Genomic DNA, 25,852 nt, shown 5'->3' with positions numbered 1-25,852 from the left:
GTTTGTAGTTTTATTTCAGAAAGTTTCACTTTTACAGTTACAGTTGGAAACCTTTGTTAATTGAATATCCAGTTATATTACAGCAACCAAATTAAACTATATCAACTAAGTGAATTAATAAAAAGGGCCTGTGTAAAGGCTTTTTCAAACTAAAAAATTATCTTGTGAAATCTGTGACCTGTTGACCTGCACAACTCAAGAATCAGAATCAAGAATCATTATTTCTTGGCAGAAATACTTTTAAACACTTGCTGTACATTCAGCTGACATAAAAATCTTGTTTTCAAATATGTAGAATAATTGTGAATTTATCAGTAGCAGTAGTAGTTTTAATATTTTAGTTAATTTTTTTGCAGGCACCTTTTTTGTCCATCAAATGTATTTAAAATAATGTTATTTAACTGTTGAACCTTGCCATAATTTTATTTATTTTTAGATTTTTTTAAATTGAAAAAAAATTGTTTATGGTCTTGGTCTTGGTCTCGGTCTCGGCTTGTCTTGGTCTTGGTCTTGACACGGTCTTGGCTCCCGAAAGTCTTGGTCTTGTCTTGGTCTCGGTTCATTCTGGTCTCGGGCAAGTCTTGGTCTCGGATAGTGTGGTCTTGAACACAACACTAACTGATACACAAGGCTGCAATATCGGTATCGTATCGGAAGTGAAAAAAAAAAAAAAAAGTTGTATCGGGACATCCCTAACTCAAATATAGTAAAACAAGTGTCCAATAAAGAGTGTGCAATGCTTTTTGATCAAGAATGTGCCTTAAACTTCAAAAAGTTTTCCTAACAAATGTAATTTGCATAACTAATTTCAGGATTTTGTGCCTACCAATGTTTGTTCATCTTTCTTTGTTTTAAATCACATTTTTAAATAACTCCAGCTGCTAGACCACTACAGCAAAACACACTGTGCGACAACAAAGACATGAAATGTCTAAACTAAAGCAGTGCTGGATCTTTGCATACGCCAACACACAGATGACAGTGAGAGCTTAATTGGAAAAATTACTTCAAGCTCTTTTTTCTTCCGTGTGTGCGCATGCATGTGTGCACACTTACCTCTCTCCATTGTTTGGTCTCAACACCTTGTGTGTAGAGGACGCACACTGTAGTAAAACAATGACAAAAGAAACAGAATATTATTTTTTTAAAAAGGAAATGAGGATGAGAGCAGAAAGTGAAAGGCAGGACTGCAAACGAGAAAAAAAATAAGTAGGCGGATACCAAATGGGAAATCGGAATAATAATTTAGCTCCAACACAGTGAACAAACACCCACAGCACAGTTGAAAAACAAATACAATCCAAATCCCTGAGCCACATGTACAAAAAATAGACAAACAACAAAAATACATAAATGATGTCAGATAGCTGGAGTTTTAATGGAGATGAAAAAATTAGGAGAAATACATTTAATCAGTAAAAAGTACTCACGAGGGTCTGATTTTGAGAAGGTGTCTTTATCCAGCAGATTTCTGAAACAGAGAGAAAATGAAGCAAATTAAAGATCATCAAGTATAGTATGATTCATCCATTCCATAGCAAGGCCAGACAAAGTTTTCAGTATCCAGACAAGCTCTGAAAATAAAAAACTTTTTTTTTTAATAACTGACTGCACTGACTGTTAATGATTAAGACTGTGTGGCCCTTTTTACTGCCATCTTTACCTAAAGGAATGCAGAGTTGCATTCAACAGTAATTTAGCTTTTGTCATTTTTTTCTTGCTATTGTATTTATTTGAATCTAGAATAACAAATTTTGTGATTCTGTCACAATCATGAATCAAAAATCGAATTCTGTAAATTCTGATTTGAAGTCTGGTTGTGTAAATATCAAGAAACAGAATATTTGAATGAACCAATGAATAACTTGTTGGTCCACAACCTCTATAAAAAAAGAAAAATGCTCGTCACTTTTTATGCATGACAGCTCAGTATTTTCTTGCATTTGACCCCACAACAATTAACATTTACAGTTGCATTTAATTTATTTTTAACAACAACAAAATCAGCAAATTCTAGTTTGTTTGGTTTGCTTTCAGTGTTTCCATTAATAATTTAAAAAAAGAGTTGGAAATTTTTTTTCGAAAAAAGACAAATAATAATATTTGTGGCTGAGTGTATTATATATAAATGTTACTTGGAGTATTAGTATCAATCTCGCAAGTTTAGGATTTAATTTTTTGTACATTCATATCAACATTGGTTCTTAGTGAACAGTGTGCTTAAAGTTATATTTCTAAGAATGTGATGAAAGCACCTTTTCCCCATCATTGAGTAAAATAGTTAAATATATGAGCACATGAAAAGCCGCGCGCTGTTTTACCAGATAAATCTTCTCACATAATTAAAATTGATTCAAGTCAAGATTATTGGTCATTACTAATAAAAATAATGAAGTGAAAAAATAATGAATATAAAAAGGTGTCATGCTTTCTGGTTTCTTGGGTTGGGGTTGGGTTCCTTCTATTAAAAATTAGTTTAATACATTCTGTTTACCAGGTAATTATTGAGTCTTAACTTTTAGTTTAGAAAGTGGTCATTCATGTGAGATTTTTGGGTCTTGCTGTACTGTTTTGCATATTACTTGTGATGGATGTTTCAGCTTAGGTGAATATATCTCAGTGAAAAGGTGCATTAAAGGTCCCATGTCATGCTATTTTTCACCCATTTCCATTTGTTCTAAGAACCCCAAAAACATAGTATTTGAGTTTTATTTTCCCAAACTGGCCTGTTTCCAGAGTTTTAGCCTCACTTTCTGAGCTACACAAACAGGCTGATTTGCGGCCTACTTATGCATATTCATGAGCGAGCGTGTCTATAGACGGCACACTGACTTCCTCCTCCTCGCACGGTGACGTAGGGCCAGAGGATGACCCGCCCTCCTCCCACCCACTCAAGCTGATGCTACTTTATAAACATGAGACAGAACGTGGGGGGGATGGGCGTGGCCTACGTCACCGGGCAGGGAGGAGCAAGTTAGTGTCCCCTCTATAGACAAGCCCACTCGTGAATATGCATAAGTAGGCTGCAAATCAGCCTGTTTGTGTAGCGTTGCTCAGAAAGTGACTTTTCAGAGGGTAAAACTCTGGAAAAGAGGCGAGTTTGGGAAAATAAACCTCAAATACTGTTTTGGGGGTTCTTAGAACAAATGGAGATGGGTTAAAAATACCATGACATGGGACCATTAACTAAGACCTCCTTTTCAGCCTGGACGGGCGTTGGTGACAGAAAATCATAAGTGTGGCCAACGAAGTCTTGGTCAATCCAGGATATACAGAGTTTTCTCAATGTCTTAATCACATTCATTTAGAAGGTTCTTTTTAATCTTCATCAATCAATCTTTACTTTGAAGCATTTTTCATACAGGTTAATGCAACACAAAGTTATTTATAGTAAAAGTAAGAGTTAAAAAGAGTCCAATAGGTCCCCACCACCCCCTATCCCTGTACCTCTCCTCCAAACCACACACCCCACAAACACACAAGTAATAAAACCCAAAATATTGATTACGATTACTTGTGTCGAAAAATTTTGCTGGGATTAATGTTGTGATGCTCAAAAATAAAATCATCAACCAATCCACTAACTTTTCCTTACTCTAGCAAGCAAACAACAAAGCTGAATAAAAAACATAAAGTTTGTGCAGCAGAACATTAGATAGCATCTTATACAATGAAGCACTTTATCAGGCATAAAGAATCATGGTCATCTAGTGTTTACTATGATTGCATACATTGTCATCTAAAAGCACTGAAAAAAAAACATGCTTAGCTTACACATACATACACTTCTGTTGAAATCAGCCAAATGGCTCCTAAATTAGCATAGGAAATTGCTGGGTGGTTTATCTTGTGTCAGGGTCGCCTGATTGCCTTCATCGCTATATTACTCATCTTATTTGCTGCTCTCTCTGCCCTCTGTCTTGCAATTTTCAAAACCTAATCTGTCATTATTTCTGATATTTTAAAACTTAATAATTGTAGGGCATGTAAATGTACAGCACACGGCGGCCTGTACAAATAAGTATAAAGAAAAAGAAGCAGCCGATTGCTATTTTACATGACCTTAAGAATCAACAATAGAATGAGAGGATCTACAATCAATGTCTAGTGGTTCTTCAAATGTAAAAGCATTTTCTGAATAAGACATTTTTTTTAATCCAACGGTGTTGATTAATAGCAAAGGTGACAGATGGTAAATAACGGACAGTTGATTGAGGTACGGACACAAAAAGGTTGGCCTTATACTGTGAGTGTTTACACTGATACTGTCATTCTTGATTATAGTCTTGATTTTCTCATTTGTGAACATTCTTTTTAATCGTATAGGTACAAAAATCTGTTCTGTCGTCTAATAGATCATTGTAGCAAATTATTTTGTTAAATATATTTAAAAAACTACTACCAATGATTATTTTTGCGTACATAAAATTGTTACATACAATTATCTGCCTCTCAGCTTACCTTACACACACCTAATCTGGTGGAGAATAAATTTCAACTTCCTTTTCTTTTCACTATTTAATAGTGTTTTTTGGTTGTTATATTAAAAAAACCACTTAGCAGGTTTTTGTTAATATTAGGGCTGTCAAAGTAATTCTAGTTCTGGGGCAATTATACGGAGCAGTTTGATCTCAAGTTGGCCACAAATTATAAGCAAAATAAACAAGCAATTTCATCATTAATGTGCCCTAGTTTGCAATTCCAAGTATGAATGTTATGTAAATTCTGTGACAATATTCAAGCAATATTTGTCCCTGCATAATATTAACTTTAAATTTCCTGTATTTTGTGGGCGATTTCTGTTTAATTTAGTGAAATGTTGAATAATTTGAGGAAATTTGCAGGCTTTTTTGGGGGGAAATGTGATTTCTTTCAACAATTTGCGATTAAAATTTTTTGCCATCATGTGATATAAACAAACAAAAACTGCAAGCCATAGCAAATATTTAGGAGTTTTATTGAATTTGTGGTCTGTGATATCTCTAAATGAATTAGTTGATCGTTATTGAGTTTGACACGTGCTTGATACGATACATTGCTGCTATAAGTCCTGGTTGTTTATTAACATTTTTTATAATCCTACTGGTGAACTTGAATATCCTTTAAGCCAATTAAACATGCTGCATCAGAAAACAAACAAAGGGCATCTGTGCAGTCCAACTTCATAAGAAGATTCAGATTTGTTACTCATGGTTGGCTACCCTGAGGAAGACCCTGAACACGCTGGAGAGACCAAGTCACTATGTTGGCCTCGGAACACCTCGGCGTCCCCTGGGAATAGCTGGACGAAGAGGACGGGGGAGGGAAGTCTGGGCTTCTCTGCTAAGGATGCTGCCCCCACTACGGATAAAAAGCAGCAAAATGGATGGATGGAATGATAGGCCCTATTTAGAAAAAAGAAGATGAGTAACCTCAATAAGCTTGTCTACGTCTGAAACTATTTTTTGTAGTCAAAGTAAAGCTCCATCAGACATGCTGATCCTAACTATCCAGTGGCCAATCCTTTTAATGCTCTTTCCCACCCGATCTCTTCCCTTTGCTTCCAGGGTAATGAACATGTACTTTTGCCGAGAGGAGACATTGACAAAATGTGTGAAAGAACTCTTTTGGATTCACACACTAGATTTTGAAACGAATGCTTTATTATAACATCTAAAAAGGTTTTAGGTATTGCATTTTATGACGGTCTGCTTGATGTGTATGCAGTGTCCTTATCCTTTAATGTCATGTATTTGTTCTATTTTCATTCCGTTTATTTGTGTATATAATTAGTTTTCTCTAGTTTAGTTGTCTTTATGTGTATATTCTGATGGATATCTATATAACGCTTCCTTACTGTACTTTATTCATTGCTGTGCAGTCATGGCTACAAACTCCTCCTCCTGCTTCTGAACTACATCTCCCATGTGATCAGGAGTGGTGTAGCAAAGGTGTGACTGATTAACTGTATTATATAAGCCTGTTCATTGTACCTGTGCTGTTTGTTACCCTGATGAAGGTCTTCTGACCGAAAGCTTGGCAGTAACATTTTTTACTTGCATTGATCCAAGTGTGCAGATCTCTTTTTTACACAAATATGTTTTAAGCTCTGGCACCTTGGCAGATTTAGGTCGCGAGTGCGGTGATTCTACTTCTGTCAAATAGTAACAACCATTATAATGCAAAAGATTATCAAACGTGCTCAATTTTGAAAAAAAAATCTAAACAGTCAGGGACACTAAGTAGAATAACCTAGTGTGCAAGAGTCAAAAATCAATGATTATTCAGATAATTCGATCCAAAGGTGAGAAGCAGTTACTGAAAGTTATTTGCAAAAGACTCAAATTATGTGGGTATTGCAAAGAAAAAAGCATGTGTCTTGTTAAGAAGATTTTTTTTACCTCCAAACTAAAAAAAATAAAAAATAAACTAGCTGTCTCTCAGCTCCAACACTCCTGAATGTGATCCTCCAGCATTGAGTTTGCACACCCCACACCAAAATAAATACATTTCCTTTAAAAGCAGCTGATTTTTTCTTTTTACCTATGTAAACTCCCCCACTTATTGAAAACAGCTCTGAAACCCAAGAGTTGAGAAGCCCTCAGTAAAAAAAATGCATGACTGAAAAACCTTTAGAAGTTAAATAAACAGAAGTAGGCCAGGAGAGACAAAGACTCACACTGGTTTCACACACTTTCATCTTTAATTTAAGACTATTGTGGTCAAAACAAGCAAAGTCCTTTATTGAATGCCAGTCATTTAAATTCATGAGACTGAATATATTTCTAGGTTGCACCAAAGAACTCCAGCACTGACATACATGATTTAAAAACACGAATGTTATAAATAACCAATATGTGTTGGCATAGGTTTGGTTATAATGTAGCCTGATATCTTTCTCTGTGTCACACCACATCGGCTCACTTGACCTTATCATAACACCTCCCAAAGGCAACTTTGTACCGATACCGAGGTTTTTTAACCTTCTTGCCTGGCTTTGCGTACTGGGTTACTGCACTGACATGACAGCCCTTTTCTGAAAGTAAAAAAGCCTGTTGGCACTGTTGATCCTCATCTATTTCTTACCTTTCTAATTTGCTCCGGCACGCTTCTATACTTAGGTTTGTTTGTTTCTCTCAATCTATTGTGATATTTACCCTGCTGGGTTTTTTTTTCTCCTCAAACACCCTTAGGATAAAGCTGAGGAGGAAAAAAATAGATGATTCTTCTTTTTCACTTATCACCCAGTGTTTGAAGATAAATTGTGCTGTTGAGATTGTTAAGGACAGTTAAAGTGCCCTTAAAGCAATACAGATATACTTTGGCCATGTACTGGCTGTAACCAAGCAGGCTTTTTTTTTTCAATTATAATTCCAAGCTATAAACAAAAATAATTAACTTAGAAGCAGTAATTTCGATTTGGATATATTTAGATTTAGTACTAACAACCAAAGTTCGATTGGTTAATTGTTTAAAACAACATCACTTTTAGATCCTTGTCGGCGCTTCTTATTATTGTGAGGATGAATTCACCAAGTATTGAATTATTCACCCACTATTAGGGACCATGAGCTTGGTTCAGACCATTGTGAAACTGGTTAGTTTTACTCTACTGATGATGTGTGGTTGCAATTGTTTGATAGTTAATTAAAGGTGTGTTAGTCACACTATTTTATGACACAGGGCCTGATAAAAAGCACAGATGTTGTTTACTAGACAGTTAGATTATCTGTGAACGTGATATGTTCTGTTGATTCTCTCAACGCAATGTGAATTTAACACAAGAACAAAAAGACCTTTGTGATGTTAGATTTGACACATCTTTGAAATAAAACCAAAAAAAACAACCCCAGCCATTTGAGGAATATTTCTTATCCGTTTTATGACATGTTGCAACTCAACTCTGCAGTAACACTGAAGTGATGAGCTTTGAACTTTAAACCTCTGTGTCATTTGCAAAGATATAGCAACTTATATTGTTTTTTCTTAACCTGATCATATCGAATAATACACTGAAAAGACCCCGGGATGGAAACTTGCGAAAAAAACTACCCGTTTACATTTTGGACTGCACAAACTTCTATTTAAGTAGAATACAAACATATCTTTCCTTCTCGTAGTTTTGAAAAAATCCCCACCAATTGATTTTACATATGGTTGAGTAACAAGCTGTGTTACCATCTTCCAGACTCCCAGGCAGCAGGAAGCCTTTCTGGGGCCTTGCTGTGTCAGACAACCCAAGTTGAAAATGGTTTTTCAGGTAGGTGTTTCTAGCCTTTGCCATGATGCTCCTGCTACACAGACTGGTACTGCATTCCTAAATGAATGATACATTTGAGTGGAAAGCTTATATTTAAAACCCGTCACTAATTGATCAACAGTCAGTATGAAGGGCCAATCACAGGCTTGCATTCCCATCCCCCACATGCACAAGCGCAGCGTGACCACAGTCTGGCATGTGCGCTCTTTCTCACTCACTTGCTCAGGATTCTGGGAGATTGGATTGGTTTATTTGCAAAAAGAAAAAAAGCCTGTGGGAGTAAATGAGTGTGTGAATGGTTCCTCTTCTAAATGGCCCTGTGATAGACTGGTGACTCTTCTACAGCCAAGGTTCCCAAGTGGGGTACGAGTACCCCAAGGGGTATACAAATTGTTATAGGGGGTCCGTAAAGAAAAATTTAAAACAGCATGACAATATTTGAAACTAGAATATAAATATAGCAATTATCAGGAGCGTCCATGCATTGCCACAAATTACATGTTGGCCTCTGTAAAACTACCCTCTAGTGGTGACAGAGAAACAATGGTAGATTTCTTTTATTAAAAAAAAGAGATTATTTCTCACTGAAAATTCCAGTAGACCAAATAAGTAAAACAATTGAGTGATAATTCTGAATAAGATGTATAACTACATATGGGACCAATGCACCAATAAAACAAACCTACTTTACATGTACAGTATATGGATACTGGACATAACGCACTACTGCATCACTGTGTAATGGCTTTCTCAATGCATATAAAATTGTGCAAAAACATACCTGAAATGTTTATTTTCCAAATAATTGTGCTAATATTTTGTTTACTGGTAATATATTAAACAGATTTTATGTTATATACAAGACTTATACAAAGGTCTTAATATTTAAGTTAAAACATTAGAAGAATAGATCATTCATGTGACATTTATGGCTACAAATGGCAGTAATTTGTGTTTGTCCTTGAAAAAATCCCTCCCTGGTAACGAACATGTCCCTGAATCTAAAAAGTTTGAGAAGCCCTGCTCTACAGGTTGTACGCCACGTCAGGCACAATGTGAGTTGCAGATAACGACACCGGCAGACCCCTGCGACCCTGAGGAAGAAGCGTGTATAGAAAATAAATGAGACAAGTCATTGCAATGCTGAAAAACTGACTGAAAAATAATAAAATAGTTCTGATCCAGGAAGTTATATAGTATATATGATATGTAGCCTATACCTACTAAAAATAATATGCAATAAAAAAGAATGTAGAATAACAGTAGATCTACTGATAACTATAGCAGCTTTTCATTAACAAACTCCACAGTTCATTAGCATCAGCAGGCTTTAGCGAGAAATGAGGCATCACTTAAATACATACATGGGTAATGCATACGATTTGCAAATCAGAGATCTATAGCTTTTCATCTTCGCCTCAGCAGGCATTTTATCTGTGATCCACTTTCACTGTCCTTCTATTGTGATATTTAACTCTATGTGATATTGTATTGATCATTATTGATTGTAATATTAACTCTACGATTCAAGACAAAACTCAACTCTTAGGGCTTTGATGTTTCACTGTCTGGCATTTGATGAAGCAGATATAAAACGTTTACGCAATATGTGAAAACATATTGTTTCAGGTCATTCTCCTTCAAAGGTATTTCTATGTAACAGTAATATATCTCAGTACATCAGCCACTTGTACTAATACGTAGTAAATTAGAAATGAATTATGATCTCCTCCAACAATAAATGTGAATTGAAATCCCTTTTTCTCTAAAATAATTGGATGTATAAAAGTCTTATAGCACAATCCTCATTAGTCTATTTTGTCATTGTGAGGAATACGAACCCTATGGGAGGCTGACTGATGTTTAATTTATGCAGAAATCACAAATATGCCTTTGAATAGGAGAATACTCCATGGCTTGTCATGATAATAAAAAAATGCCCATTGCATAAAGGTTCCATGTGTGTTTGAGCCTCTATAGGGATCACATTAGAATAGAAATAAATGCACAAAGAAAATAGTACATTAATCCTAATTTGGTATTCTTATTTTTTTTACTCTACCACCAAGAAGGAACAATACAATCAGGCATCAAACATGTTCATGTTTTGTCCTCATCTCTTTCTGTGATTGGACTGTGATTTATTTATTCATTGATTTAACAGAAAACTGCCCTTGTGTCATTCACTTCTGCCTGGGACCTTTTTCTCATTTCCACCTTACTGAGTAGCATCTCTCTAACAGTCTCTCTATTATCTTCATTGATCAACATGGCCTCAAACCAATATCATTTGTGTGCCATTGTCCTTGATTCCTCAGCATTCAGGCAGAATAAGAATATGTTTATAGCCATGCTGTTCTTTTAAATCACCTTTATTTCATCTAGCATTCAAAAAAACAGTGTAAATTACTACCCCTTCAATAATGTGATGCAAATTTGTTTGCATTTAATCATTCAGTGTCATTTATTATGATATGCAATTCAATTTTAATGAAACCGGATGTAATGTAATTAGTTAATTTCCGATTGTACTTTTTAAAATGCGTGACATAAAAGTTAAGGTTCCTGCAATGGTGTAAAGAGTACTGATATATCCCACTCAAGTAGAAGTAATGTTTCTTGATTGAAAGTGTACTCAAGTACAAGCACAAGTAAGTCACACATAAAATACTCAAGTACAAGTAAAATGTAGTTAAAATAAATAGTACTCAAAGTAAAAGTTATTATTTACTTTCAACGCTCATGTTTATTCTTGGTAATAACTTGTCACGATTCCCTTGAATACAGTAAACATCTCATGTAAAAACCTAAAAAGGAAAAGATCAAATCTTGCACAATTGGAACTTAATTTATTTTCCACAAAGGAATCTGTATAAAATAAAAAGTTTGTCAAAATTAACATTTTCTTTTTTTTTTTTATAAACTAACCCCAATGAAATCAATTCAAAATGAAACAATTCTCAGGCTCTAAATACAGCTACATGTATGAACTCTAAAACTGTGCCATGCCAAATGTGCCATATCGGCAACTACATAATAGGTAGAAACCCCAACCCGAACCATAGAAATTGGCTGGATGTTGATCAGAAATGGCACGACTAAGAACATATGGATTATGTTTAATGTGGAGACCATGAAACGATAAAAAAATAATCACAAAAAAATAAGTATTTACTCATGTTATGTGTGTTTGTGTTATAGTTTTAATTGATTTCTTTAAAAATAAAAAAAATACGGCTTTCAAATTCAAAGCACACTCCTCCAGTAAAAATCTTAAATGAACCAATGTAAGTGTGAAAATAGCCACACATTTACAGTATCTGCAGAGACAGAGAGAAGCATGACACATGAGCGGCATTGACAGTATTTTCAAACACCAAGCCAGCGGGAGATCAATTAGGAGGCTTTAAAACTCGGTCTGCTCAAAAGAAACCTAATTAAGGTGTTTCTTTTCTTAGGATAACAATGCAATGTTCCCAGCATATTGCCTTCAAATCACCTGCTCCAAGACAACTGTGATTCCACCGCTAAACTCGAAAAGTAAACATTACAGTCTTCAGATACTAAGCTCATCTATGTTAACAGACTTTAAAGCACTCAGAAGTGTATCTCAGGCATTTAGATTGTGGTTCTTACACCAATATATAGTAATCTATAGGAGACAACGTAGTCTTTTCCCGTTGTATTATAGCTTAATTTGCAGCCTACTTTATTATTATGCATCGTAAAGCCAGAATGTATATCAAAAAAGGTGGTTTAAAAAGGGGTCTTGGATGTGACATAAATGAAAAATAATAATGATAATAATTTAGATAAATTTTTTTATATAAGTATTGCTGCATTCCAGTAAAATGTGTCTTTAAGAAGCAAAATAAACTTTGCACCTGTGCATGAACACCATTAAACATTTAACTGTGTTGCCTGATTTGCATAAGGTGCTAATAAAAAAAAATATGATCAAAGGCAATGTCAATATTCAGGGGTTTTCAAACTAACTTCCTGAAAGACAACTTGCTTATGTAAATCAGGTTATGAGAAGATATGAGATGCAGGGATGCAATGTGGGCAGGATTTGTGTATGTGTGTTTCTATGCAGATGGGAATTTGGGAAATCAAGAGTGCAGGAATGCAAGGGAATCAAATGCAGGAACAACAGATGGAGAAGTGTAAAATGTGTGTCAGAGAAAGCGAGTGTATGAAAGGAATGGAATGAGAGAGGAGAGAGATGGAGAGAGAGAAGAGGAGATTGGATCGGGAAGAGCCTGATTATAACTATGTTTTTTCATACACGTGGAGAAGAAACAAGTGCCTGCTCCACAGACTCATAGACACTGCTGACTTTATTGGCTGGGATAAGACAGAAAACACTGATATTGAAGAGTTCCTTTTATGGGGAAATAGATTAGCAGGAGGGTCTATGGCTCTGCCTCTCTGTGAGCTCTCAGTGCGGGCTGAAAACAGGCTGATTTATATCTAAGAATCTTCTATTTGAAGAAACGTTTCAAGCCATGCAAATTGGGCTAATGAGATTCTTGACTTGGGATGAAGCAGGTGAGTAAAAATAGACTTCAGCAAGGGTTTCTACTACCATGCTGATCAACAAGACTCTCGTATATCTATTCAGAACATTTTTCATTCTATATTGCCGAGTCATATCGTTTGATCTGAAGTCAGAATATTCCTGTAGCAATGTTCAAATTAAACTGAATTGCCCACACTAGAATATTGTTTCCATGACAGAATTCTCTGGAAATCTACATCCAAGAAAAGACTGAAATGCAATTGCAAGTAGCAAAGGTGAAAGGTTGACAGAGAGGGTGTATTTTTATGATGCATGGAGGACAGATGTGGGTGGCTATACTAGTCCATGCAGACTATGAAACATTGCAGGCTCTGCACTTGACCTTGGCACATTTCTGATAGAAACACTGACTTTTTAATTTTCAACCTTAGCAAATCCTCCCTATGTAATTTAAAAGTCAATCTTATGTGCCCCCATATGTAGGTCCAGAGCTGCAAAAACACTTTATGAAGACACATCAAATAGAAAAGCTACATCAAAATAAGAAAAGCCAAAACGTATGTGTAGTTTAGCATTTTGTGCCAAAAGGAGAATGTAAAAAATCCCTGCTGGAAAGACCATATCAGAGTAGTGACTGAAGAGATTAAAGAAGCATATAACAGGAGGAAAACATGCACTGAGGAGAAGGAAAACAGTGGGAGTAAACAGATTGAAACAGAAATGAGTGATATAGGGCAGCAGAGAAAAATGTGGAGGTGGAGAAATGGAGTCTTCCCACAAGAGAGCGAGTGAGGAATATTGAGGGAAACTCGGAGTTAATGAAGCTTGATGCCGTACAGAAAATCGCTCACTTTATTTCTGTCTTGTATATTATTTGTCTTGATTCATTTGTATTTTTTTCCCCCCATTTTCTGTGAGCAAAGTCAAGGTAGAACCAAACTCATGATCTATTGGATAAACATCTTCACACAATGGGTTTCCAGATGCTGGGTAATCATGCATTTTCTCAAACAACATTTATCCTATTTATTGATCTAAGTGCTTTCATTCATTTTTTTCTAGTGCAGTAGTTTTGAAAACTGAGCCGTAAATGAGTCCTAAATAATCCCTAATCAGCATGATGACCTATTATTATAGTATTAAGTTTACCAACAGTATAAATATCAAACCTAAAATTTTTATTAATTTCATGTTTTGGAACTAACTGGAAAATCACTTCAAAGTGCAATTTACAGTGATTGCCTTAGAGCTGCTCCTCCTGAATCACAGCAGAAAACCACTTGACAGACATAAACTGTGCATTCCTTATTTACTCCAATTGTGCAACTTTCACTAAGGCCAGTGACCCGTCAGTCCTCTGGGGCTGCACCTGAGCTGTCCAATCATGATGCAGAGATGTCAATGTCATCTCAGCAACCTCTCTTATGTTCAAAAGGGCTTGAGAACCTTTGGCAGATTTGAAATGAACTGTTTGTTTATTTTGATCTCAATTTGTTGTTGTGTTAAGCATGAATGTTATTATTATTATTATTATTATTATTATTATTATTATTATTATTATTATTATTATTATTATTATTGTTGTTGTAGTTGTTGTTGTTGTTGTTGTTGCTATTATTATTATTATTATAGGCAATGAAATGGCATTAAAAGCTCATAGCAATAGACAATAACTTAACCCTCCTATTATCATTGGGGTCAAATTGACCCAATTCAATTTATATAATTCAAAAAATAATAGTTGACTCTAATTTTTGCTTTATGACTTTTCCAAATTTGCAAAAGTCATGAATATGCACCCCTAAATTAGAAAATATTTTAAATTAAAGATTTTTAAGATACACCACCTCTAAAACTGAAAGTTTGACCTGATGGTGGAGCTGCAGGAAAGGTCATATCACCACCACAACCACTAAGGTTCATACTGTTGTGGTCATAAATGTCAGAAAATTTGAGAAGATTTGGATGAAAACTATTTAAGATAAATTCATTCTCATTGAAAAGTTTGCCCCTCGACAACAGGACAAGGTTTAATTATCCAGCAGTTATTTATGTATTCAACAAATAAACAAAGTGCCCGATACAAAAACTTGGTCAACAATTTTCTGAAAATCATATTGTGGAGGCAATGATCCCTGGGGTCAGATTGACCCCAAGGGTAAAATGTGTTAGTAATATTTGAGAATAATAGGAGGGTTAATGACATGCTGCCACTGGTGGGATCAAATTATGACCCTCTCTCCATAACCTCAATTATAAGATCCTAAACAATATTGCGGGAATTGCTTTAGTGCCAGATCGATAGCAGAACCAGGCAGGATCGTTTTTCCCACCAGCTGTTGAATTATTCAAGCCAGTCTTCCTCTGGAGAACAAGCTGCTCATCCAGTCAGACAGACAGTGAGTTTGCGAGCTCAAGATAATGGTAAAATTCCCAACAGGGTGGATTTTTTTCACAGCCAGAGATCGCACAGATCACGTATTTGCAACGCTACACACACGTGGTCGGAGTTCATGGATTCTACATATTGTGAGCTGTACGTTAAAAATCAGGATGCACACAAAAGAAAAATGATTTTTCATGGGAATAATGATATATCAGACAATATTTGCATCAGGTTGTGGTTTCTACTCTTGATTTTTTTATCCGTTGAGAGAAAATAATTTATATATGCATATAATTTATTCTAACATAACATGACTGCACCTCATTACTTCTTCTGGTATTTAGCACAAACCAGACCAATTACCAAAGCTAAATCATCAACTAATTAGATTTTAAATCAATGGTCCCTGTCCCTCCTAAGCCTTCCTGTTTACAGTGAGTGACGGCTTAGATGATGAAACAGTCTGAAAAATGCAAACGACCGGATACTGAATGACAATATCAATAGGTTAAACTCAAAATATTAACATTTGGATAATGTATTAATTGATCCGTCTCTCCAGTCAAATACAGAGATTCATTCAAAAAACAATGACTAATTATTACAAAAATCCAAACTGGAATGTTAAACTGGTCCTCAGTAAGATCTACATAGTGGGGTTTAAAAATACAATAAAAATAAAAAAAAAATAAAAATCAGGCATCAGGTTAAAGCCTAAAATCAAGATTTGAAAAATGTTCTTGTACAAATGTCTACATGTGAAATTCCTCTGTCTATACAAATCTTATATGAGAAAAAAATTAATGAAACTGTAACAGAAAGAGTGCCTTTTGCTCAGTGGCTCAATGAAATACCAGTGTAGAAAATGAGCAGCATCTTCCAACCTAAAACAAACAACAGTTATAACTGGCTCTAATCACGTCCCAGAACTAAATTCTTAATAGGTGTAAAGGTTGGGAAAAACCATTTTGTGGGAGGAAAAATAAAGAAAGGAAACAGCCGTAAGAACTCCAGTAGTGCCAACAAATGGAAGCATAATCTCGACAATATCAATAAAAATAATCACTTGTGGTGATTCAGAAAAAGGAAGGAGGATCCGCGACTTCCAGGTAATGTTAGCAGTGAGTTACATTTAGTAAAAAAAAACTAAAGGGAGTGCTCTCAGGGCCTGATTTACAGTGTGTGTGCATAATTATGTGAGAAAATTTCAGAGGGTGAGCAAATATGGTAATTGTTGCTGGTAATCTAATAAAAGTCTTTCAAACACGCAAAATAACTCAAGCAATCTATTTAATGTGTTTACCTCTGTGAAAGTGCAATCTGGGCCGATCAGCTAGTCCAATCTAGATACGGTAATGGGAGAAGGAATTGCAAATAGATAAATTTAACATACGCAATGTAATTTGCTAAAAAAAAAAATTCTTCAGCATATTTGACAGGCATGTGTCAACTGTCAGTCTCACGCACAACGGCTGAGGGCAGCATTTTCTTTTCTTTCTTGTATCGACTTCATCTGCGGTTTCCTTTTATAATAAACATAAGGAGTATATATATTTCCTTTTTACCTGCCATTTTCTTGGAAGACAATAGTTCTTTAAACTCTGAGTTGACATGGCAACTTGCAAGGTACTAATAAGAGTTTCATAACACACTGCATCAATTTACAATAAGTTATTTTTTGCTGCACAGAAAAAACCTTGCCTGACCTTTAATTGGTGTTTACTTTGCAGGCTTACAGGAAGAACTCACAAAGAAAACCTTTCTGTATCTGGATCTCATAATGGTAGCATCTACACTCTACAGCTTTATTTGCTTGTGTATAATCCTGATTCTTATCCTGTAATGGTAAAAAAAAAAAAAGCATAGCATGTAATTCAGCTTTAAGTTGATTGTCTATTGGTAATTACTGGCCATGCCACGTAAATCCTGTAAGAGTCTATTTAACATGCATTATCATTTTGAGTGTTTGAGCCCTTTAGCTTCCTGTATCAGTGACTTCATGTTAAAAGGAATCAAATAGACACTTTAAATAATGTCTCAAAGCAATTTGTCATTCCAATGTAACTATATTACATGTCCTGCGCTTGTGCATACGATAAATTGTTCAAACAATTTTCAATGTCAAGCTACATTTCTAATCTTTGCATCGAGATTTTAACAATGTGAAATCCGTTTATCAAGGGAGAAACAAAGGAATGCGTTCTTTTTTTACATTTCCCTCATATTTGTGGCCCTTTCTGTGGAATAGGTTTAACATAATTTTTTGAGCAAGTGTGTCAACTTAAGTGGGGTACGCACATGAGGATTTTCTAAATCTGAAGAGATTCTTTATCTGTTACAGTTTAGACACATGAAGATAAAACACCAGGCATAGAAGAGTTTTGATTGCACTGTGTGTGACTTGATCCAATGATCTGACCACAGCACATCACACACACAATGGCCCTCAACTGTTCGTACGTTCAGATCTGAGAGTACGATGTGCGTTCCACCAAACTCACGCAAGCTTTGGTATTTATCAATTCAGACGTAAGCGTATATGATCAGATCTCACATCAGGTCTGAGCTCATGAATGCAAATCTGAGTGTGTGGATTAGTGGTTCAGCACAGACATACAGTATATACAGAGGCACACTGAATTAATAATTGGCACCAAGTAGGCATACTTACACGTTTTTTAACAATTGGCTTAAAAAAAAAAAACATGTTATGCTACGATAAATGTTGCAGTTTATCCAGGATACCCCTGGAATGATGCCAGTCCATCACAGCGCCACACACACACACACACACAGCCCTGTAACACTGTGGAAGAATATGATAGAAAAAAAATTGGTAGGGCGTCACCTATGAGCGCCTTTATACGGTGGCCGACAGGGGCAAACACATCACAAACAGCAAAACGCTGTAAACACAGGAATGCTGCAAAACTATAGCTTTAAGTCCAGTTTTCACAATGTCAAAAAGCACGTCTTTGTTTTACTCCACCTCAGACGTGAGGATTTCCTTTCTTTTCTTGCCAGTGTTTGTTTGACCTCAGTGGGCGATCAAACCCAGCCACCACATTTATCAACACCCGAACATTTGTACGCCGGGATTGGTCAGACACAAATGTTTCATAAATCACATGTTGGTCCTGTATGACCAAATGTGCACTAAAATTTGCACCTGTTTTCACGTAAGCTTGGTAAATGGGGGTCAATGAATCTCGTAATCGAACAAGATCTAACAACGTGATCTAAAAGTGACTTGGAACGCCACCTAAAGTCGGAGCTTCAACTCGGTAAAGTCGGCAAAAAAATCTAGTATCATACCTGTGAGCCCTTTGGCTAACCAGCCTGATTATCTTTGTGTGTGCAGTTTGTACCCCACTTTAATCTAGTTCATGGTACACATTCAGTCCAGTTGAAAAATCAATAAATTCAGTTTTCACCAGATTGGATATTATAATGAGTTTAATTTGCTGCATGTGATTTAGAGCTTTTACAAAAATTTGTACCGTAATTTCCGGGCTATAAAGCGCATTGTTTTATTAGCCGCATTACAACAATTTAGCAATTTTCTAAGAAAAATCCACTCAAATGCCGCAGCATAACATAGGCCGCACCCTATTGGCTGATGGGGGTGCCATTCAGACAACTCAGCCAATCAGAACGGGCAGGTAGCGGGCTGTGTCCGTGTTTCAACTGATAAGTTTCCTTCACTACATGAAGTCTCCTCCTCACTGCCCCACGTCTACATATCAGTACATTTACAGCTTTTTATGATCACTTTTTACTGGAACCAGACTGATACCACTTCGTCCGCTCTTCTTACCATGAACTACCCCGGAGCGATCACAGCGAGTCGGACTCTGAGTCAGAATACGGACGCGATCGCTTCTGAACAAGTCCAACGTGGTCATTTGGCAATTTCATGTTAATATTATTACAAACTGGCTACTTTTACTGTATTCACGCTGTTGCTGCTGCGCTCGCTCTCTCTCTCTCTGCTATGACAAGGCAGTGTGCATCATGACAAAATGAGTGATCAGAATGATTCAGTGTGAGCAAGAACAATTTATTGTTAACATTTCATTGTTCCACCTGGTTTAATGTGACAGAGCTTAATTTTGTGAAGGTATGAAGCTTATAAAACTGGGAAAAATCCACAATTTTGCAGCATCCTTGTTTAAGCCGCAAGGTTCAAAGTGTGAGAAAAAAGTAGTGGCTTATAGTTAGAAAATTACAGTAAGTGAATAAGGTATTACTTTTTGGAAAACAATTAGATCATTATTTTATTTCATTTTTAAAAGCGTCCATCTTTGTCAATACAACCAGAGATATTTTCCTCATCATTTTCTTGATTTATAGCTTAGTCTATTCTGTGTAACATCATTTAAACTCAGCTCACCTGACTGTACAATCAGCATAAAGTTCATATGCACTCTATAGTATATTTATCTGTCAGAGCCCTTTCTTCGTCAAGGTGAATAGTGCATTCCTCCAGTTATTCCTATGGAAAACTTGACTTTGTCTTTTCAATATTTCTCCCTTCCTGTCAGAGACCCTGTGAGCCCCCTCAGGCTCAGAGCATAGATCAAAGCCTGATTTCAGCCTCAGCCATTAAAGTCAGCATGACAGCAAACCATCATTAACACTTGTGGAGAGCGTTACCCTTCTTCTTCTGGACTTAACATCACTTATGCTCAGCGGCTGTCATTCAGTCTCACCAGGCACTGTTTCCATTTGAGGAGATTCTCTCACCCATGAGCTAGAGATGCAAGATCTGAGCCTGCTGCAGAAATACAGGATGGGAAAGTTGGATGTTTCTCCGAGGATTTGGTTGATTATCCGTAGCACATCTGAGAGAGCTGATTATAGAGATTGTTCTGAGCATGCTGAAAACTGAGCAGCTGTCAAGGCTGGGGGGATTCATGGGAGTGAAGTGAGAAGTGATAAACACCTCAACATGCAGTTTAATTTTACACAGAAGAAAAAAAAAACAAAGCAAAAGTTAATTTTTTAAGAATTTCAAGGAACTTCTTTTATTCTAACAACATTTGCAGGTTAAAGAAAATACTGCTTTAGTAGATCAAACCTCTTAATTTGAGCACTTTCTTTTGAGCGAGCAGAAAACTACTTTATTGATTGATAAGCATCAAAACATTAATTGAATCATAAATGATGTGGGTTTTTTTTTTAAATATATGAAAGGAAAAAAATAAATTGTCCGAGTCAGGTCAATAAAGAGTGCAGGTAGTTAAACAATTAACAGCTTGAAAAGTCACATTTTCAAGTGAATTCCATTCTCATATATTTCGACTTGTATTCAGTAAGCTTCTGAATGCATAATGAATGGAGTAGGACCATTAGCATTGTGGACTGAACTATCCGGTTAAAAAAATGTTAAAGAAGAACAGTTTAGGTCTGCTAGTAACTAACTCACTTGAACTATTTAAATGTATTGTCTGCTTCTTATTAGCTACATCGAAGAGCACTTCAGTTTGTTTTTTTTTAATGTAAGCAATCTATTTTGTGAATTACATGGGTGAATGTTTTTTTATTTTTGTTTTGGACCCTTTTTTAAAGGAATTCTTTGTCATTTGAAAGATTTTTTAGGGTAAGCGTGGTTCAGATGGTAGAAGGGTAGTCTTCTCATGTTCATTAAGCATTTACATTTTTACAACTCTGTTAACCTGGACAATATCAGCATTACTTAAAGAGTAACTAAACCTCACAAACACAAAAAAAAATACACTTGGGTATAAAGCAGTGTTGTTGATTGAAACTAGTCCAACTCTTCACATCTTAGTCAAAGTTTTTCAGTTTGCAGTGATATGCTGTAAAAATGTATGAGTGACTGCCCTCTATGGGTTGAAACACTACAACTGCAAATACATTTTGCTATTGGCTGATAATGGTAGTTTGTGATGTTTTTGTGACTTCTTACATCACTGTTAGCCCCGCCCCACCTATAAAAACCAGCACCTGTCGACTGAAGTGAGAGGGTTGGATTAAGGGATATGTGAATAGAGAGGTATAATGAGTAGTGAGTAGGTATTTAGCGTAGCCTAGATTGTTCTTTGGAGATTATATAGTATAGACTGGGTGTGTCATAACTGCTTCAGGAGCCCCGCCCAAAATCTAGACACATGTCAGTCAAAAGCTCTGGGTGTAGATACTCTTTAACTAGTACAATAACTACCCTTGCAACAATACACTAATGTTTACATAGGGTCATCTAGAAGCATTGTTTATAAGTTTTTACATTTGTTACAATAATGTTAACGTGTGACTCTTAAACACTCTCGAATTAAAATGATCATCAGTATATTTGTTTATAATAAGTGCTATTTAAAATGTCTAAAAATAGGTTTGATCAATGTTGAAGAGATTCACATTTGCTTTTACTCTATATTTTGAGGCTGTACGGCAAGGAGTGTTAGAAAAAACCTTCAAGTTTAAAATGTCGCTTCTAAATTATTCAAATGTAAGTGTATAGAAGTAAAATTACACTTTATTAATCCCTGAAGACATTTTTGAGGAATGGTTATATGGCTGCAGTGATGTCAAATAAGCCAAAGGTAGATGATGTTACATTGAGGATTTACTATTGCACTTCTTGGAAATGCGTCTTTTCATATGAGACTTAGTGGCGATAATTCAGCATTGTTCATCTTGTCCATTGCTGTTCACTCTCCTAAAGGCAGACATACACTGTGCAATTTTATGCCCATTTCGATCCAATTTTTGACTTGTGCATCTATTTTTGGGATCAGGCCGATCAGGCTCGTGTAGTACACATGGGGTCACGAGAAGCGATTAACACCTAATGACCAGCTCCCGATCAGCAATCGTATGGTTGCAAGAAAATCCAACCTGTTTGAAATCCTGGTCACTACCTGTGAGAGTATCGCACTGTTGAAGCAGTGTCACGAACCAGCTTACCTCAAACTCTCACATTGCGCATGCGTGAACACCGTAGGACCGCTATTGAATTGATGGACTGTACTGCCCACGTCTATCCAGCCAGTTCCTGGTCCATCACATTGCCACCTTTTCTTTTTTAAAGCTCTTTTTGCTGAGTTTCGCGAGTGTCTCTTCACTTCTGGGTTATTTTTCTTCTTCTGTTTTAATGGCGATTCTTCAGACTTCTTCTTCTAATTTGTACATTCCAATTCCGGAAACAAGAGCCTGACGTGCCGTGTATGAACGTACAGTATGAGCAGTCAGGTCGCGTCAGAGTGTCGGTCCATATAGTGTGAGAACATGAATCGTGAGCTGCGCACAATCGGACTCTGCAATTGGAGTCGCACAATTTGAGCTGGAGCTGAGTACAACGATTGAAAAAAAATCGCACAGTTCTGTAGTTTCACTGAAAATGTCTCTCATTTGCATTTTTCATGACATTCCTTTCTTGGCCTGGAGCCACAATGTAATGATGAGCATACACACTTCAAAATGCCCCTCATTTGCCTCTGTCTTTGTTTATTGGCTTCCACACCACCCACACTCTTTTTTTCCCTTTTCCTACCTCTCATGCTGCACACCTATTTTTCCCGAAGCAGCTGAAGTCAGTTAGACTGTGACAGCAGGCAGTGTGTTCAGTCTGTTGTGCAACAAAATTAGAGACAGCGTTGGGGAAAGAAAGGAGCGGGGTGCAAAATTGGGTTTGCCTTGTTGTCAGCGGAGGTTCTGTAAAATAATTACCGGTAGGTTGTATTTTCCAAAACATTCTTGATATGGCTAATAAGCATCCACTAAGCATGTGGAACTGTACATTTTCACACCAAATATGTTCACATCAAAAAAGACGTCACACAAGAGGAGAAGCTTGAGTGATTATAAGCAGTGTTGTTGGAGCTCCCTGGGGCTTTTCAATACTGTGAGAGAAGCTTTCATATCTGATGCCTATCTGTGCAGGGAGCACATTATTGCTGCATCTCAGCTTCTCAACGAAATCTATGCATATGCCTAATATACACATTTAACAGATCACAGCCTATGCAAAGAAATCCACTAAATCTCCTGCCCTACAAAAGGTAATTCTCATTCAAAAGCCCCTAACTGAAATACAATCTTAATGCATCGGGCCATATATCTACCTAATTTGAGACCTTAGATCACTTGTCACTATTCAGAAAAGGGCAATCCATTAATGATGTAATTGGTTCTCTGGTTTTTGTTGAGCTACTGTGAGCTTTGACCCAGTGCATGTTGGAAGTCATGCCTCATAAACTTCTAGCTATTGAATGTTTTAGATACTTTGTGGATTCTGATGCAAATATTTCATGGAACACAAAATTAAAATTAATGCCGCAGGGTATAGCGATAACTCAGAAGTGTCATTAGAGAGATAATTAATTCATTTCATGTGACGAAGACAATATGTGTAACACTGTGGTGTCTTTGATAGTGCATCTACTTTGGATTTGGATCATGGGGTGGAAACCTGAGACCTTTCTGTGAGGAGTTTGCATGTTCTCCCCCTGCTTGCATAGGTTTTATATAGTACCTCAGCTTCCTTGAACAATTAATGTGATATATGTTTGTATGTTGGCCCTTGGATGGATTAGCATCATATCCATAGTGCACCCTGCCTTACACCCAATAGAAGCATACGGAGAGAGCAGCAAACTCTAATAAGGCCTCTACAGGATTAATGGGAACACAAGATGAATGAATGAAGAATCATATGGAGCTCATGCATCAGATATCAGATGTACTTCCCTGCAGAGCTCAGATGTCACTATCCTGAAGTAAAGTCTGGAAATCCGTGAAGGAATAGAGAAAAGTAGGCCAGCAGGAATCTACATAAGTCATGCATCACATGCAAAAGTGCAGAAATGTTCCTTTAAAGAATGATCATCTGACAAGGGTGTACAATCATTTTATAAATATATTATAATTGTGGAAAGAAAAATGTTGCCAGTACCATCTGTAAATACTTAGGATACTGTTCCTCCGTATGTTTAGATGCATCAATCAAAATTCTGGAAGTCTTACAAAGAGATTAATCAGATTCCTCAATCAACTGTCAGCTATTAAAACAAAGGTTGATCTGTTTGTGTTTTTGCTTGCATTTTAAAAGAAACCCAATACTTATTAAAGAGTAAACTCACTTCATGCATCAAGTGATTTATCACCACCTGAGGGGGCTTAAAGCACATTCTTATACCAATAGAGACAGAGCTGCCAAGCAAAGTTGCTAGTCCTGCACTGGCAACATCTTGGACTTTTGTGTCTTACTTAAGGACACTTTGACTCCAAGACAGATAGAATTTAAGATTGAATCACTTGCCTCTTGATCAAAAGAGAACCCACTCTACCACCTATATTATTGTTTGTTGCTATGGTTCACCTTACACTAGTGTACTCCTTTGCACTTGAAAGCACACTTTGAATATAAAAACATGTAAAAGGTAAAAAAAAACTTGAATCACACTCAAAAAACAAGTGTATTAAAAAAAATGTCACCCTCCAGTTACAAGTCTACATATCTAACCCTGGATGATTATTTTACTTGATGATCTTAGTGACATATGAAATTCACAAATTAGAGAAGTAGTGGAAAGAAATAAACCCTTCCAACAGTAGATAATTGGGGAGTTGAGTGGAGTTTTTATGGAATTTTCTCTGACTTCATCTAGTTAAAAAACAAAACCTAGTAGTGAATTAGAATCTGGCATCCTATCCTACCTCATCTAGTGCTCAATGTGAGCTTGGATAGAGACACCAACAAACTGAAGAGGACTGAATTGGATTAAAATACATCTTACGACATTTTTTCGAGTTTTGGAAAAGTTTGAAGATGGTTAAGACATCCTGTTGCGCCTCAATGCTGAACAGCGTTTATCACCCCCTTAAAACAAATGATGCATGGTTTTGTTCCAACCCTTCCTTTTTACCCTCAATGCCCGCCCACCTAACTTTGCCACTGGTCTTGATAAGAACATGCTGTCAGAGGCAGAGGGTATTAGACCCCAGCAAACAACTATTATTATGGTGTGGTTTGTAGAGGGCACGTGTGTATTAACAATAGGATAAGAGGCTTCAGTGGACACCCAGTTTGTGCCTGTTGGCTTGAAATGGACTCTGACTCACTAAACATCTGTGCAAAGGATTTTTGAAGGACTGTTATTAGACACAAATGATAGAAATATGCAATGTTTTATTTAACCCATGTTATATGTCTATGTATCAATTGTGCTGAGTTGCAATCAGTTAATCTTTTGAAACAAAACAAGCAAAAGATGAATTTGACCTGCTGTGCAAAAACTTTACCATCCATTCTTCAGTCTAAATTGGTTCTCTATGGAAGGGTCTTTCATTCAGTAAATTTCTTCCAGGTTTCTTTGTTGCCGTTTCTTCACTCAAAGCTTGGCTATGTGGCAGCGAGCCTTTCTGGCTGTCAGAAAGCCCATTAATAATGTACACACAGCTTGTTATAGCTCAAACTCACTTTGCTTCCATGGCTCACTAACCTAAAACCCAGCATCAAAGAGCAGAGACATTCATACAGGTGACTGTGTCTGTCTCTGAGTGCCTATGTGTCCATCTGTGTGTCTGTGTGTACAAACATGCTCTCAGAAGAGGTGAAAAGGCATTGAAAGCACAGAGTTTAAAACATGCCTCAATAGCGTGAGGAGTGCCTCTCTTCTCCCTGCAGGTTGTGAGGTCTTCCATTTGAAGAAAGCATTTTTGTTTTTTTGTTTTTTAAATT

General features: G+C 36.5%; 1 protein-coding gene across 2 annotated transcripts in view; it reads right to left on the bottom strand.

The window, feature by feature from the left end:
* cpne5b (copine Vb) overlaps positions 1-25,852 on the bottom strand; it is a 188,776-nt gene that overhangs the window by 155,213 nt on the left and 7,711 nt on the right. For both annotated transcript variants that reach the window (XM_028446641.1, XM_028446642.1), the window contains exons 3-4: positions 1,431-1,471; positions 1,057-1,103 (exon numbers count right to left, since the gene is read on the bottom strand). In XM_028446641.1, the coding sequence (XP_028302442.1) occupies positions 1,057-1,103; positions 1,431-1,471 (88 nt within the window). The remainder of the gene's footprint in view (positions 1-1,056; positions 1,104-1,430; positions 1,472-25,852) is intronic.

This window comes from Gouania willdenowi, chromosome 5 (genome assembly GCF_900634775.1).
Source record: "Gouania willdenowi chromosome 5, fGouWil2.1, whole genome shotgun sequence".
In the NCBI taxonomy this organism is placed as follows: Eukaryota; Metazoa; Chordata; class Actinopteri; order Blenniiformes; family Gobiesocidae; genus Gouania; species Gouania willdenowi.
Note: the sequence above shows the minus strand (reverse complement) of the source record. Positions and strands in the feature narration are given on the sequence as shown.